The sequence below is a fragment of the Bos indicus genome, chromosome 5 (assembly GCF_029378745.1).
Source record: "Bos indicus isolate NIAB-ARS_2022 breed Sahiwal x Tharparkar chromosome 5, NIAB-ARS_B.indTharparkar_mat_pri_1.0, whole genome shotgun sequence".
Lineage (NCBI taxonomy): Eukaryota > Metazoa > Chordata > Mammalia > Artiodactyla > Bovidae > Bos > Bos indicus.
Genome location: NC_091764.1, coordinates 105002031 through 105018791, shown reverse-complemented (window position 1 = coordinate 105018791; position 16761 = coordinate 105002031). Strand labels below are relative to the sequence as shown.

General features: G+C 50.8%; 1 protein-coding gene across 1 annotated transcript in view; it reads right to left on the bottom strand.

Annotated features, from left to right (window-relative positions):
• ANO2 (anoctamin 2) overlaps positions 1-16761 on the bottom strand; it is a 337179-nt gene that overhangs the window by 208340 nt on the left and 112078 nt on the right. Inside the window, exon 10 of the mRNA XM_070788788.1 lies at positions 13770-13834. Within this exon, the coding sequence (XP_070644889.1) occupies positions 13770-13834 (65 nt within the window). The remainder of the gene's footprint in view (positions 1-13769; positions 13835-16761) is intronic.

Here is a 16761-nt window from a genome sequence, read left to right as displayed (position 1 = left end):
AGTTCAAACCTCACCTCTTCCTTACTCACTTGCTCCGTGACAGCGGATGGCTTAACAACCTCTGCATCGCAACTTCTCATCTATAAACGGAAGCTAACAGTACATCGCACGGGGGTGATGTGAGTTGGCAAGCGCACAGGGCTTAAACGGTGCCAGCAGGCAGGAAGCACCATGCACCGTGAGCTGCCAACACTACTCTGCTCATCTCTGCCGGGCTCACTCATGAAGGCATCACACCTTGTGTAAATGTCACCTCCTCAGCAAGGCTGGACTGCCCTGTAGCTGTGCCCCCGTTACACTCTACACGCTCCTAGTGCAACCCAGGTCACACTCACAATTAACACTACATTATTGGAATAAATTGGGACAGTATGACATATACACACTACTCTATAAAATTAGATCAATAACAAGGACCTACTGTATAGCACAAGGAACCCTACTCAATATCTTGTTATAAGCTATAGTATTAATAGAAAATATATATATATATGTCTGTATGTATAACTGAATCACCCTGCTGTACACCTGAAAGTAACAACACTGTTAATCAACTATACTTCAATAAATTTTTTTTAAAAAATAAACTATACATGATCTGTCTTTTCCTGTTAGATCATATTCCATGAGACCAGACAAGGGTGAACCACAGGCCCATGTATTCCTGGGATGGTCCTGGTTTATACCTGTTGTCTCAGTGGAGCAGGTTACACTGGCATTCAGAAAATATTGACTCCTTTCCCCTTAAGAAAGGGTATAGTTATCAGAAACACGGGGACTTGTGCTCAGCCACGTGACTGCTTTGGCCAGTGAAGCACTATCAAATGTGATGTCAGCAATGCTTTGAGAGAGACATCGTTCTTTCCCTTCCTTTCCTTGTGCCCTTGTGACTCAGCATGAGAGGAACATGCTCAGGCACCTTCTGATCCCCTGAGAGCACGCAGACCTATGGAGACTGATCACGGTCTGAAGCCTGGAGCCCAGCCCAGCCAACCCTCAGCCTGAAGCAGACATTTTCCATTCAACCTACACACACTTAAGCAAGAAACATAAATGACTGTTGTTGTAAGCTGTTGATTTGGGGATGGTTTGTTATGCAGCACTATTGTGAGAGTAGCTGACTAGTACACTCAGTATAACTATTAATAATGCTCCCTTTCACTCTCAAGAGTGTCCTAGGTTAGATGGTAAATTATCTAATCACCCACAGCCAGTTCACATCTATCTTCTTCATCCCATTAGCATCTAAAACAATAATCACAAATAAACATAGCAATGATGCCCAGTAAATTTGTTCTGTTTCTCAGTTGTGTCTGACTCTTTGTGACTCCACAAACCGCAGCACACCAGGCTGCCCTGTCCCTCGCCATCTCCCAGAGTTTGTTCAAACTCGTGTCATTGAGTCGCTGATGCCATCTAACCATCTCACCTTCTGTGCCCACTTATCGTCCTGACCTCAGTCTTTCCCAGCATCAGGGTCTTTTCCAGGGAGTCAGCTCTTCACATCATGTGGCCAAAGTATTGGAGCTTCAGCTTCAGCATCAGTCTTTCCAATGAATATTCAGGGTTTATTTCCTTTAGGATTGACTGGCTTGATCTTGCAGTCCAAGAGACTCTCAAGTTTTCTCCAGCACCACAGAATGGAACTGAATTATATATTCTCTTAAATCTCTTTCTCAAAACACGGAGTCTTCTTTCCAACTGGACAGTGAGAGGTCTGAGCTAGGGGACTCCACTATATCTTTCATGATATGCTGGCTGCTGGACCATCAGAGGGTTTAACCTCACCCCCAGAGTTAAACGTTCAGAGAGGGACTAGGATGGCCATAGGGGGTGTGATCCCCCAGGATTAGACAGAAAGGGGAAACAGACCAGACCAGGAGGTGAGCATGGAGAATGAGCGGCTTGCCTGCCTACCCAAAGTCTGAGGATTAGGCCACATGTCAGCCTAAGGAAATAGCCATTTTGCTAGAACTAAGAACAACTGGAAACTAAGCCACTGCCCCTACCCTCCTCCAGACTACAATTCCAAATAAAAAGTTCAAGATCCCAGTCCTCCAATCTCCTCTTTGTCTCTCCTGCCCGTGTTCAGTCAACATGGATTTTATGAAAGAAACCAATGGGGCCAAGGCAACAACCCTGAATCCTGAGCCCTCAAGCAGGGATTCCTAAGGCCCTGAGATGGGTTGGGTGATGCAGGCTGAGGGTCACAACCTCTCCACACTGGAGTCAGCCACTTGGCCAGGGCACACAGCCACCCCGGCAGTCACCCAGTGACTGTATCTTTGGCTTTGTTGTTGTTTAGTCACTAAGCTGTGTCTGACTCTTTGCGTAGCCCGCCAGGCTCCTGTGTCCATGGGATTTCCCAGGCAGGAATACTGGAGTAGGTTGCTGTTTCCTTCTCCAGGGGATCTTCCCAGCCCAGGGCTCAAACTCACATCTCCCGCAACACCTTTGGCTACCTTGTGATAACCCCAAGGAGGTACTGGAGGACAGCAGTCTGCCAGGCAGGGATCTCGAAGCTTTTTGTTCTGTTTCGTGCTTATGTCTATGACTTCCAGACCCACAAAATGCTGCAGCTTTCCATTCTGAAAACAGAGGCTTGTGCCTGTGCGAAGCATCTGGGCATGCCCAGCTGATTAAATGGAGCGATCTTGCGGTTGCAGCTGTAATGTGTGTTCCAAGGGTGTTGTTCAGTGTGTCAAGCTGCTTTCTGTTTAAGTTGGTTACAAACACATGTGGTGTGCGTGGAGAGCATCACTCAGGGGAGTGTCGTTAGCAGGCATGGGGAGCTCAGGGTTTCCACAGACGTGTGCTGAAATGGCAGCTCCAGGGATCAAACAGTTGGGTGGTGTCCATGGTGACGCATCACCCGGCTGGTCCCCTCCTTCCTTCCAGGGCAAGATCAGCCCCCTCCGACCCACCTGAGGTCCTTGCCTCCCACAAACAGGTGGTACCTTTCATCACAGCCTAAAGGGTTTGTGAAGAAGATGCAAAGATTCCTCTCTCCATCTCAGCAAGAGGAAGTGCATCAGGTCCAAAGGGCTGAATGATTTGCCCTAAAGTTTCCCAAGAGAGAGTGATAGAAAAACTGGTTCCCAACAGGTCCATTCCCACCTCGTGGCAAGAAGTGCTCAAGTTTTGAACCCTTGCAAGCCCTGTTGTGCCACTGGCTTAAATCCTAGACAAACCGCTCGGCAGCATCTTCTTTTGTTGTCTTTCATCACGACCCCTCTCTAGGCTTTCTTCCCCCTACACCACCCCAGGTATCACCCCCAACCATCTCCCATGGCTCCAGGGCTCTCTTCTCAGCTGTCATCAGCCTCAGCCCATTCTTGAGCCTCTCCTTCAGTCAGTATCTCTGGACCAAGACTGCATCAGTCTAAATCCGGTCAATCCCCAACCTTATTTCCTCTTTCCTTCAAATCTCTCCTTTCTGCTTAAAACTCACATGTCCCCTAAGTCTCATTTTCTTCTCTTCTTGGCCACACTAAAGCTAGTTATGAGCCCCTTCAGCAGCTTTGGCCCACCCCTTGGCCACCACCTGGCCCCCAGCCCCTCTGCGGACAGCTCTATGCATGGGTTCCCAGTTGGGTACCACTTTACCTCGACGGTTTCCATCAAATTTACTGTGAATACCTGGGGTTCCATCACTATACTGCAAGCCTGCTTTGACACCACACCCAGGTCAAAGCTCAGCATCAAGTAGGCCCTTGATGCAGGGATCCACTCCTGTGTCAATAGACGCTGAGTTCTAAGAAAAGTCTCTGATGGTCTGGATTTCTTGCGACTTCCCAAAGCAAGCAAGAAGAACAAAATACAACTCTTCACAGCAGAGGCACCTGCCTTATCACACTGACTCTGGTCCCATCCTGGAAACACCATTTCACTCACTGGGAAACACCAAGAAGACATTTCCATGACAACAGCAGACCCTCCCTAAATCCCACAGCAACCAGGAGGCAGACTCCTGGGCAGGTTGCCTAAGAGGCTCACCTGGTGCGTAAGGCTGCCTGCTCGGGGGTCAGGTTACTACACCTGCAACGGAGACAGAGCAGCAAACAGGAGTTGGGAAGGAACCTACTCCACTGACAAAAGCAAGAAGTGACAATTGACAACCTGATGACATGGAAGAAGTTACGGAAAAAAAAGACTGTGAAAAGTAGAAGTGAGAAAGCAAAACCATAGCACACTGGGATCTCCTAACAAACCGCTCTGGCAAGTGACACATCACTCCTGCTGAAACAGGGATGTTGATGAGGTTGGCCCATCACAGACCAGGGGGTGACCAGGTCAGTGAGCCCCTCTCCCCTCCCCAGACCGCACCAGGTGTCCCTCAGAGGCTGCTGACTAGAAGGATTAATTTGAGGAATCTGGAAGCCCAGATCGCCTGACATCTGGCTGGACAGAGCTCTGGGTCACCTTCATCCGTGTGGTACGAAGGCAAGCGTATAGTTTCTGGAGTCAGACAGGTCTGGGGCTGAACCAAAGGTGGGCTGGCTTGTGGCTTCAGGAAGCTCCTATCTCCTGAGTTCAGGGTCTCCCTCTGGAACATGAAGTAAGAACAGCCGTTTGGGAGGGTTCCTGGAGGCACAGAGCGCACCATGCAAACTGCACGATCCCAGTGCACTGATTTACAATTTTTTAAAAAGCGTCTTATGATTATACAATGTTTGTCAAGACTCTTGAGCTTGAACTGTATCAAATTCTGCTGGTCTAGGAAATAGTATAATTTTTCCCGAGGGAGCAGATAACTAATAGATTTACTTAACCAGACCTATGCCCCTCACCACGCTATTTGCACAACTATATCGTAAGCCTCACCATACTGCTGTCAGGCATTTACAACAGGTCTTCTGATCCTCATAGCTGAGGACATGGAGGCTCAAGAGAGAGTGGCTTGTCCAAATATCATATCACCTGCTGTGAAGGCTGGAGCCAAGCTGAGTTCTTCTTATGGTTAACTCACTGCTCTTGGTCCAGAGGAACATCCCTAGACAGGTGCCTCGGGGTCTGATAAACATGTGGACGGTCACCATCCACCTCATAATTTAGTAAAGACTCCGCTCCCTCTCCACTTCTTCCTAGAGTAGGAACTCTTTGTGTAAGTCTTTCTTCATACCTGCTGCCCCGCCCCATCTCTGATCACATTACCCTTCCTTCTCTGAAACAGCTCTAGCCTGGCTGGGTTTTCTTTAAGCAGGATTACCTGACTTGCACACGTGAGGTTTTGCCATGACTTGGTAAATCCCTAAGTGATGTGATCACCTGAGGTTTTTTTATGGGTCTGTGGGTGCTGTCATGCATCAAAGGATGTTTCTAGAAAGTCACAGTCACCACTGAAAATCTTTGCCCGAGGCACAGATGGGATGTGAGCACCCCATCACAGATGACTTGCTTGGGGGCCAGCTTCCCCCAAGGATCTTTTCTATATAATGTTTTTCTACAGTCTCACAGTTACTTTTTGAAAATGTTCTCTATCCGTCTGTCCCTAGATTTCCCAGAAAAGCCGATTGAACATCTACAAGCTTTGAGATGTGACTTTGAGCTTAAGCTCCTTGAAAATGGGGTCATGCTTAATTCATCTCCATTCTGCCAGCATCGATTTCTGACACACCATCAGCGCAAATGCGTGTTGGCTTAGCTATACCAGGTGAAGTGTGGGGCAGGAGGGCCCTGCTTTGACTGCCAGGATAGTGGTCTTAAAGAGGACCGCAGTGATGATAAAACTGTTTGAAGAGCCCGTGACACAGGAGGACATGGAGCAGGGCCAGGTGTGTTTTGTTTGCAGGAAAGAAGGTGTGAGAATTATTAGGGACACAAGAACTATTTTCAGATATTTAAAGGCTGGCCTTCTCAACAGAAGGGCTTCCCTAGTGGCTCAGTGGTAAAGAATCCACCTGCAATGCAGGAGACTCGGGTTCGATCCGCGGGTGGGGAAGATCTCCTGGAGAAGGAAATGGCAAACCACTCCAATATTCTTGCCATGGAAATCCCACAAACAGAGGAGTGCAGGGAGCGAGCTCCGTCCCTGGCAAAGGTCATGAGGAAGGAGGCTTGGCATACGCAAAGGCGGGATCAAGCCGCAGGAGTCTCCCTGGAAATTCTCGAGCAATCTACCCCCAAAACCAGAGTCTGCCTACTTTCTGCTTTGTACTTTCACCTACACCTCTGACTTTACGGGGGGCTGTCCCCCACTACCTCTCTCTGAAAAAAGATTTAGCTTACAGCTCCAGTTAATAATTCCTGGGTGTGACAGTGTTTCAACCTACAAACTCCTTTGGAAGTCCTCTAGCCTGCCTGAATAGGTTTTTCCTGCCACATGTGATTGTTCAGAGCCTCCCCACTGTGAGAGGCAGGAGATGTTCTAAACTGTCTAAACACAGATTCTTTTGAGTAGTTAAAAGATTGATTAGAAATTGTATTGGTGAAGGGTTTTTCACTTGTTGGGCCAATGTTTGCTGCTAAGTCTCCATACCCCTTACCTACTGTGTCCTTGGCAGTGTATTGATTGATATAATGGGTGTATAGAAATGTAAGTAGTAGCCTCGATGTTTGTAACCTTGGACGCTTGAGTTAATTCTTTGATTGAGCCCACCTCACCTTTGCCCTATAGGAATGCAACTCTATCCAATGCTTTTTGGAGGCTGGCGCCTGACTTTAGAATAATCACCTGACTTTGGAATAATCACCTTTAGAGAAAAATAAGTTTCTTAAAATGTTAACAGGCCTCCTGGCCAGAAGATGATGTAAATCACCTGAACTTTTGCATATGATAAGTTTGAAAGCCTGGCTTCGATTAGAACCAGGAACTGCTGTCCTTGCATGACTCCACCCCTTCCCCCATTATCCTCTATGCACAACTTAAGGTATAAACTACTTTGAAAAAATAAAGTACACCTCTTTTTGTTCACTGAAATTTGGTCTCCCCATGTCGTTCTTTCTTTCACCTTCTGGCTGAATTTTTCCTCTGAGGCGGGGAAGCTCGTCAAGCCTACTAATTTTGCCTGGGCTTCTAAGATCCGACCGGGGAGGCCTTAGTGTCTCCTCTCCTTCGGGAGAACGGGAGGACGCCTGCGGCCTTCGTAGGTGACGTTAATTCCCTGCTTTGGAATTTTATTCAGCCTCTTTTCTTCACTGAATTTTCCTACTGAGCTATCCTTATTTCAGCCGCTTTTCTCCACTAAATTTCCTCACTGAGCTATCCTCATTCTATTACTCTTTATATCCTTAATTAACATTTAATTAAGCAATTGTTTCCTGATCTTCGCCTACGCCGTCTCTCCTTCGAATACCCTGGATCAGCCGGGGCTGGTCCCCGGCAGAGGAGCCTGGCGGGCTACAGTCCACAGGGTCACAAAGAGTCAGATACGACTGAGCAACTGAACAATAACAACCACCAGAACCCGACATTTCGAGCCACTGGAAATAGTCATGGAGCCAGAGCAAGAACTTTGCCAATTTCCCCTGTTTAAGTTCTGCCCCCTGGAGCTCCATGGAAAAAGGGCTTCTTCCAACAGGAAATGTCTAGCAGACAAATAATCTGCCCCCAAGGCCAGGCACTTCCTACTATAAGAAAAATAATGCAGGGTGTTTGCTCGATCAGTATGCTGGGAGTGGAAATCTTCCATCCCCTATCCCATGTCCAGGCATGGAGGTCAGCCAACCTCTAAGCTCCACCCACCTCTGTGACATCATGGTTTAGTCCTGGGGTTCCAGATAAATGAGAGTTGACTGCACACAAGGGCCAACGAAACAGGAATCCTATAGCTTGTCATATATTTTCAGGCAAATACCAGCTTCTCTCCTCCTCGGTAAATAGGACCTGACAAGAGGGGATCGGGGAGGCAGGGAGCTAGTGAACTGGACTCTCACCCCCACCCACCTCTGGCCATGCAACCCTAGGAGGCCATGGGGAGTTCATGCAGCCTCCTGGCGCAGTGGAAGCCACCAAGTACTGGTACTCCAGGAAGGAAGATTCAGTTTGATCCAAAACAGGAGCCACCAGCTAGGGAAGGCCGGGAGGCCACCCTCACAGGAACAGAACGGCCTCAGGGTGCAGTTGGGGGCACCTCATTCAACTCCTGACCCACTGGCAGCCCCAGGCTGGCTCCTCCCCTCTGGAGGGTTCATGACATCTGGGGAGGAGGAGGAGGGAGAGAAAGGAGAAGGGGGATAGGCCTCTTTCCCAGCTGCATCTCATAAGCAGCCTGACTTATCTCCCTGTCTATAAAATGGACCAGAATACAACAGCACAGAACATCATTACCCATGTTTCTGCTGCAACTGGCTACTGCCTGCTCTTCTCTGTCAACTGTGCTCCTACACCCTCAGAGGAAAAAGAAAAGTCTTCTTCAGGCCATGAAATATGACCCCTTTTCAGCCTGCAAAGTGCTTCCTGGCTCAGTCCAATACTTCAAAAGCTGAGACTCACAGAAAACAAGCAGCTGGCCTCACACATCACCTCTCCTTGGTTTCCTCTGTTGGGTCCAGCCTCATCTCCTTCTAACCCTGGATGCTCTGCTCACTTACGAGGGCAGAGCCAAGGACACGGGCCAGGTTTGGCACAGAGTCCAGGCAGGTGAGTGAGGTCTGCAAGTCAAGTTCTTGACCTGATCACAGTCAGGAAGGACCTGGCTCTGCGCAGCACTGTGATTTCTGGCCAACAATACCAGGCTCAACAAGTCCATATTTGGGGCAGCCGAGGCTGACAGTGAAGACACATTCGAGACCTTTAACCTTTTAACTTCAAGCCTTCAGAAGCAATGTTTCTAATTCAAGTGCCACCTCTTACAGAAACTCTTCTCTTACTCTGCTAGTAGTAACTACTCTCCAACCTTTGTCCCGTCCAATCACGTTCATACTTATATTACAGTCCTTAAAAGTCTTCACTCCATCCTGCCTCGCACATGTCTGGCTCCCTATGTGACTGCTAGATCTTTAAGGACACAAACTGCACCCTATTCCTCACCATGCCTCCATGCGTTGAGGGCACACAGACTTGTTCACTGTGAGCATCAGTAAATGTTGATTGCATTGAGCTGAACTGCCTGTATGAATCCCAGCAAAGATCAAGAAGAAGGCAGCAGGCTCAGGAAATAATTCATCATGGGTTGATCAACGTTCTTTTCTCCTCTCCAGTCCCTCCCCCAAACCAGTTGTGGCCAGTTCTCCCTGAGTCTGACCTGCTGAGAAGCCTCCTAAGGAAGAACGTGGCTTCCTCTGTCTCTCTCCTGTGGGCGGGGTTGGGGAGTGGATGTGGGTGTGTTTCAGGAAGATGGAAAAAGGGCTCAGAGACAGAAGGGGGTGGATCAACCTCCTAGTGGCTGTTCTGAGGAATTCTGTCAAGGATCAGGGCCTCTGCCTTGTAACAGGAGGTGTGTGCATGCTCAGTCACCTCAGTCGTGTCCAACTCTTTGCAACCCCATGGACTGTAGCCAGCCAGGCTCCTCTGTCCATGGGATTCTCCAGGCAAGAATCCTGGAGTGGGTTGCCGTGCCTTCCTCTGGGGGATCTTCCTGACCCAGCGACTGAACCTGCATCTCTTACATCTCCTGCATTGGCAGGTGGGTTCTCTACCACTAGCGCCACTTGGGAAGCCCTTGTAATAGGATGAGGAAAAGCCAATTCCTGAGACGCCGGTTCTAGATGGGCTCTCCATGAGCGGGGCTGGAGCGGGCTGAGAGTCTGCGATGGAAGGGATGGGTACACAGGTGGGGCACAGCGCCACTCTTGCTGTCCACAGATGCCACCCAAGGCCTCCTGATATCACTGAGGTCTTAGGAAGAGGGACTGAGGAAGCAGGACGTTGCTAAGAGGGCGCCAGACCCGCCACAGGGATAGGTGCTACTCCCCGCCATGATACGTCATCCCCAGAAGAGGAGGGAACAAGGAAGAGCCATTCACCCCTCTCCAGACGATACAGTGGACACTGCCTATATACGATGCCCTTGGTGCATCCCCCAAGGTCACCAGCTACTCACCCTGAGGTGAGTGGACTTCTGGTCTCCTCTCCTCCACATGCCATTGTAGGTAACTGGCAGCAGATGCTTTCAAATACAGTTTTGTATATCAGCTTCAGTTAGTAGCTAAATCTAACTCAGATGTTTGAAGCCTATTGTTTTGTCTCATCCACAGCAAAACCTCCCAGCTAAGAAAAGCAGCCTGTGAGTGGATATTCATTTTCATGAAAAGACAAGGCAGGGTGCTGGCTAATATGGGATCAGCACTATACACACCCCCAAGGCCCGGGGTACCCCAAGGAATAAAAGCCATTCCCCTCCTGGGACATCAGGGCATGAACCTTGGGTGCTGAAGGCAGAAATCTACTCCTCTACCTGTGAGGATGCTCATATGGCCCCAAGAGACTAGAAGAGCCACCTCCCTCCAGCCAGGACAGCATTTCCCCCACTGGCTCCATCACAAACCTTGTTTCTGCCTGGACACCAGTGCCGCGGGCTGGGAGTTCCCGAAGAATCTACTGGGGGGGGAGTGGGGGTCCCCGCTGGATACCTCCCTGGGGAACTTCCCATGCAGCACTTACACACACACATACATGCACATACACATACACAAATACATGCACACACATACATGCAGAGTCGGGCTGGGACCCCCATTAGCACCCTCACCACGCAGCCTGCTGGACCCAGATGCCCACAGCAGGAGGGAGGGGCTCACGGTGCGGGAAAGGGCATCTTGTCTCCCCTCTGCCCAGTGTCCACCCCTGGGAAAGGAGCTTCGAACCCCACATCTCCAGCTTAGGCTTGAAGGGCTGCGGACAGGTAAGGATAGCTGGTCCCAGGGCTTTACATGCAAACAGACCTCCCAGACCCTCTGGGCCCTCAGCTGCTCTCTGCTTTTGAATGTCCCAAACCACAGGCACGGGGGGAGGAATGGAGCTCAGTGTTGACAACGAGAAGCCAGGGGCCCAAAGGAACAGGCGGGAAAGACCCTGCCGATCTTTGGAAGAGTCACCTCCAACTTGGACAGGACACCCCTGCTTCAGCACAGAACACATGGGTGCAGTTACCATGTGAGCCTGCAGGGGGCACAGTTCACAGGTGTGCACTGCAATGGAAGCACAGGGTCTGGGCAGCCTCCGACTGGATCCCGTGGACCACTAGGTCTCCAGAGGTCGAGGCAAGAAGGATGAAGAACAAGTAGCAAAAGAGAGAGATGGTGCTGAAGACACACTCCCAAGAGCTGGTGTCTGACCGAGGACTAGGACGCGGGAGAGGGAAGACGATGGGGAGAAGGAAGCAGGCGACGTGGACACAGGAGTTTGCGTGGAGCCGGCAGAGTGCAGGAGCTGTTCCCACGCCCTCCACCCCAGTTTCCTCTCCATGAGCCCCACAAGGGGCATGCTCATGGCATGCCTGTTTCCACGACCCACCTGTACCCCCAAGGCCTCTGTCCTTCCCTGTCTCCCCTTCACCTCTTCTCTCTCTCTCCCCTCTTCTCTCTCTCCCCTCTTCTCTCTCTCCCCTCTTCTCTCTCTCCCCTCTTCTCTTTCCATGGTTATCTCTTCTCTCTCCAGCAGAGCAAATTCCTTACCCCATTGGGCAGACAACAGTCCCTCTACTCCCGCCCCCCACCACACACATTACCATTCCCTTCCCTCCAGCCAGTATCTGAGAGATGCTCCAGGCTCCAGGCATATCGAAGCTGCTGGCATCCTGCAGGGGTTGCAAGAGCCCCCGGTTCCCAGATCTGAGCAGCAAGTGGACACTGTGACATGTGGTAGAAACTCTGATTCAAGTGGACACTGGGACCCACATTGGACACTGGGACCCGCAGTGGACACTGGGACCCATAGCTTCGGGCTCTGCGTCCTTGGAAACCGCCAGGCCCCAGCGCAGGGCTTTGCAACAAAGGCAACTCTTCCCCTGCAGGTGAGGCCTCTTTGGTAGCCAAAACGGGGTGCACCCTGGAGCTGCCGTCGCCCACTTAGCTGGCAGCCGGTCACCTGAAGTTTCCAGGGAAAAGACGAGGCTCTCCAGTAGGGAGAATTTTTATTTTCTGGAATCATATTTTTAAGAAACGAGTTGGAGAAAACAGGCGACAGTGTGGGTGGCCACTGGCGAGGCCGAGAGGAAGATCAAAGGCTGCCAGGCATGGAGGAAGCGGCCCGGAGAACAATCTAGGTGGCCGCGCCTCACAAAAGCAGCCAGGGGACAGGAGGCGCTGGGTGAGGGGCCGCGGTCACCCGCATCCGTGGCCCAGCTCCCCAGCCCCAATGCCTCGGCTAACAGCCTTCAGCTGGAACAAACACCTGCCGTCAAGAGACGTCCAGCTGAGCTCCCAGTTCCCCGGGAGGGCCGTCCCCTCTCCGCGTGGGAGGTGGGCCTGCCCAAACTCTGACTCCCAGCCTGCTGTCTTCTTCCAAGAAGGAGCTGGAATCGCTCCCACTGGACCTGGTCCTTCTGGCGGCCGCCCCTCTCAAGGTCCCACCCCGGGGCAAGCGGCCAGGAACACTCTCCGAATTTGCCGGCTGATGAATTAGCTCATGAGAATGAGCCACGAGTGACCGAGTGGCAGCGAGTCCTCTATGTCAGGCGCGGGGCTGAGGGTCCCCATCATTTCCAAATGAGTGTGCTGGGCCAAATTTCCCCACAGAGCCCTAGGCTCAGCCTCCCAGTTTAGGGCCACCAGGATGCCCTGACTATTCACTGGAAGGACTGAGGCTGAAGCTGAAGCTCTTAATACTTTGGCCACCTGATGCAAAGAGCCGACTCATTGGAAAAGACCCTGATGCTGGGAAAGAGTGAAGGCAGGAAGAGAAGGGGACGACAGAGGATGGGATGGTTGGATGGCATCACTGACTCAATGGACATGAGTTTGAGCAATGTCTCAAACTCATTGTCCCAATGTCTCATTAGCTCAGTGTCTCTCGCTCTGGGAGACGGTGAAGGACAGGGAAGCCCGGCATGTTGCAGTCCACGGGGTCGCAAAGAGTCAGGCACGACTGGGAGACTGAACAACAGGATGCTGAAGACCAAAGAAGGGTTATGACTTGCCCAGAGAAACAAGCGCCCCCTAGTGGCTGGGCCTGGACAAGACCCCCATCTCCAGAGTCGCAGCTCAGTGCTCCCCCATTGCACCCAGTGGCCCAATATCACTCCACCTGAGAAAGACTCGAGGTTCCAACAGCCCTCAACCATTTGAGACTCGTCAGACCTATCGAATTCTAGAAAGTTCTTTCAGAAAGCTTATAACCTCAGTTCTGTACAAGCTGCACAAATTCCCGAGGCAACTTTGGGGGCAGCATTAAAAGGGTGGGATTTAGAACCCAGTCTCTCCTCCCTTCCAATCATTCTGGATAAGCCGTAAAAAGTCCACATATCCTCTGAGACCAGTCAGTTTATTCTTTATATGATTTGTCAGGTCTCTCCTCCTCTTGTTCGGCACTGTGGCTTCTGGGCCATGACCCAAGGATCTGCTGCACCCAGATCCTTCTTGAGGCAAATCAGAGGGATGATAATAAAAGAAGAACTCTACACACCCTTCTCCCCCAAGAGCAGAAAGGGGGAGACCACAGTGCTGATGATCCCAAGATGCAAGTCACGGGACATCTGTCTGTATTATCTGCTGCCCCATGGCCAACACTGCCCTCCCTCACCCAGGAGCTGGTTCGCCACTGGTAAGACACAAAGCAGTGGGCGGAGGTAGTCTAGAATAGTCCTCTGCTTGGCCAACAGACCTCCAGGGGCCAAGAAGGTCAGCAGGGATCTTTCAGGTCCTCCTGAGGGTCCCCTCCCACATCTTACCTGATGAGGTCAATGGGTTGAAACTTATAAAACACCCCGTAGCGTGCCCATTCTTGATACAGCAGCTAAACAAGAAAAACAGGGAACCAGGTTAGAGGTGAAGTGTGCAACTAGTCACCTTTTATATCCAGCTTAGCAAGTCAAAATTAGACACTTGCCAAGGCATGGTGGCCCTAGTGGTAAAGAACCTGCCTGCCAATGCAGGAGACATAAGTGATGCAGGTTCAATCCCTGGGTCGGGAAGATCCCCTGGAGAGGGCATGGCAACCTACTCCAGTATTCTTGCCTAGAGAATCCCATGGATAGAGGAACCTGGCAGGCTACAGTCCATGAGGTCACAAAGAGTCGGACATGATAGAAGCAACTTAGCAGCATACACGTACAGTACAGGAACTCTACTCAATACTCTAATGACCTAGATGGGAAAAGAATCTAAAAGAGTGGACATATGTTTATGTATAACTGATTCACTTTGCTCTACACCTGAAACTAACACAACATTGCAAATCAACTATTCTCAGATCAAAATTAATTTTAAAACAAAGTAATTATTGATAAAGTGAAGTCACTCAGTCGTGTCTGACTCTTTGCAACCCCATGGACTGTAGCCTACCAGGCTTCTCCCTCCACGGCATTTTCCAGGCAAGAATACTGGAGTGGGTTGCCATTTCCTTCTCCGGGGAGTCTTCCCGACCCAGGGATTGAACCCAGGTCTCCCGCGTTGCAGGCAGATACTCTACGCTCTGAGCCACCAGGGAATGTAAAAAAGGACAGCAAGAGAAGGGCTCTCTGAGGAGGTGAAATTTGGGTTGAGACCTAGAAGGTGGGGGTGTGTTTCAACTAGGAGAACATGCCTTCTGTGCCAAGGCCTTGAGAAAAGTGCATGTGACGTGTCCTCACAGGAAGGCCAGGCTGAGCAAGGGGAGAATCTTGGGAGATAATGCTATTTCACACTTCCTAGTCTTCTGCATCGCATCTTCTCACACATCACACAGAACTCATGCAATTCTAGCAAGGAGAAGTGACTCTAACCAGGTATTCTGGATAGATGGCTGAACATGAGCCCCACAGGAAGTCTTCAAAGACACCATATTAAAACTGAAATAAGAATTGGCATTCCTACTCGGCAGCTATAGACTTTTTATTGTCACAGTGTCCTCCAACAACTTCAAAAAAGAACCAGAAATTGCATGGACCCTGATGGTGCAAACTGCACCCACAGTCCCACCTTCTACAGAGCAGGACACCCCAACACAGAGGGGGCGACACGGTGCCCGGTGGGCAGGTGCAGATCTGAATCCGTGAAGCCTGATGCTCTGTTCCAGTCAAGAGGCTCCAAACCTGATCATACCGTTATTACTATCTCTCTTCCTCCCTGTCATCCTGGTGCTTCTACTGCCCTGGGTTTTTATTCCCTCCCCAGTGCCAACGCTGGGCTCACCAGCACCTGGCTGTCACAGTGACATCACTGGGGGCCCACAGGGAGGCCAGCTTGCGTCAAGAGATACAGGCAAGGCCTCCCGGGAGAGCGGTGGGACGTCAGTGCTCCCTCCGAGGTCCTGACCTCCAGGGCACATTCCTCTCCAAGTCACAAAGTCCAACCCTTAAACCTGAGAACACCCGTCTGCACTGCCCTGAAGGGGAAAACTGAAAATGCTCCAGGAAGCCAGTGTAGCCCGCTTGGCTCAGGTCCAAAATGAGAGCCAGGCTCCCAGGCCTTGCCCCTGGCTGGCTCCCAGACCTGCTGGACAAAATCCCCAGGAGTCCTTTCTCAAGGCTGCATCCATCGCTGGTTGATACAGAGGAGATTGAGCCAAGAGAGCTGCCCACGCCCCATGGAGATGGGCCGGACAGACACAGCAGAGGACATCAGCATGCAGACCCTGCCGGAGCAGGAGCTCCAAGCTTCAAACCTGGGAGGTGATGTGACAGTGATGCCTGGATGCCCACATAGCTCTGCCCGGCAGGCTCACACGGCCACGGGGCAGGTGACGCAGGAGCTAGGTGGCGGGTGCTATAGACTGTTGGCTATCTTTACAAATGTCTAACCACACAGTTTCAAACCGAGTAGGTCATGCCGTGGTTACAGGGTCCCAGTACAGACCAGTGGTCAGGGTGCAGGGAGGCAGGCCAGAGTCTCTGCCCCACAGGGATAAGCATGTGTCAGTCAAGTTCAGGAGGACAATCATGGTAACTTGCAACAGAACCTCCTAATAAGCTCCTGGCTTATTCAGTTCAGTTCAGTCGCTCAGTCGTGTCCAACTCTGTGCGACCCCATGAATTGCAGCATGCCAGGCTAGCTTATTAGATCTTATTAAATCTGCTCTTTCCCTTAGTTACGTCATGTCCTCTTCACCAACTGGTCAAGCCTGCAAATAAAGCCAGAGGGTATACAGCTCCTTCTCGGTGGACAGAGCCTTATTTTGGAGGCCCCAGATGTCATTCCAAGCACATGGGTCTGATCCCAAAACTTTACTGCAGGAAGAAACAAGCCACGGGGACCAGCCCGCTGATGGATCAGAGCACACAGAGGCCAGGTCGATCCCCGAGGGCCACAGCTGAGAGTGGGTCAGTATAAGTGTTTCATGAGACTATAAAGGACCGAGCTGGTAAAGCCATCTTCAAGGCCAGAGGATGGCAGGATGCATGAGACCCATGACCCTCACCGAGGTCCCAAGCTCCTCAGTTGGACCTGTGGCAGACACAGAAATGCCAGCTGCAGCCAGCTGAGAGATACTGATGAGACGGGAGGACCAGAATGGGAGAGGATGGAATTCTACCCCCTGGATCCTGCAATGACCTATTTGAGTTTTTAGTAGGTCACTGCTCCATTAATTCAATGCGACTTGTGCAAGATGGGAAAACTAGACCTTAAGAGAAACTGAGAAGAAGTCTTCCCATCGGAAATCCAGACAGACTCTCGTTATGAACCTTCTGGTGGGTCACTTTTTAACCATCCACCAGAGAAGACAATCCTCTAAAAAAGCTGGAA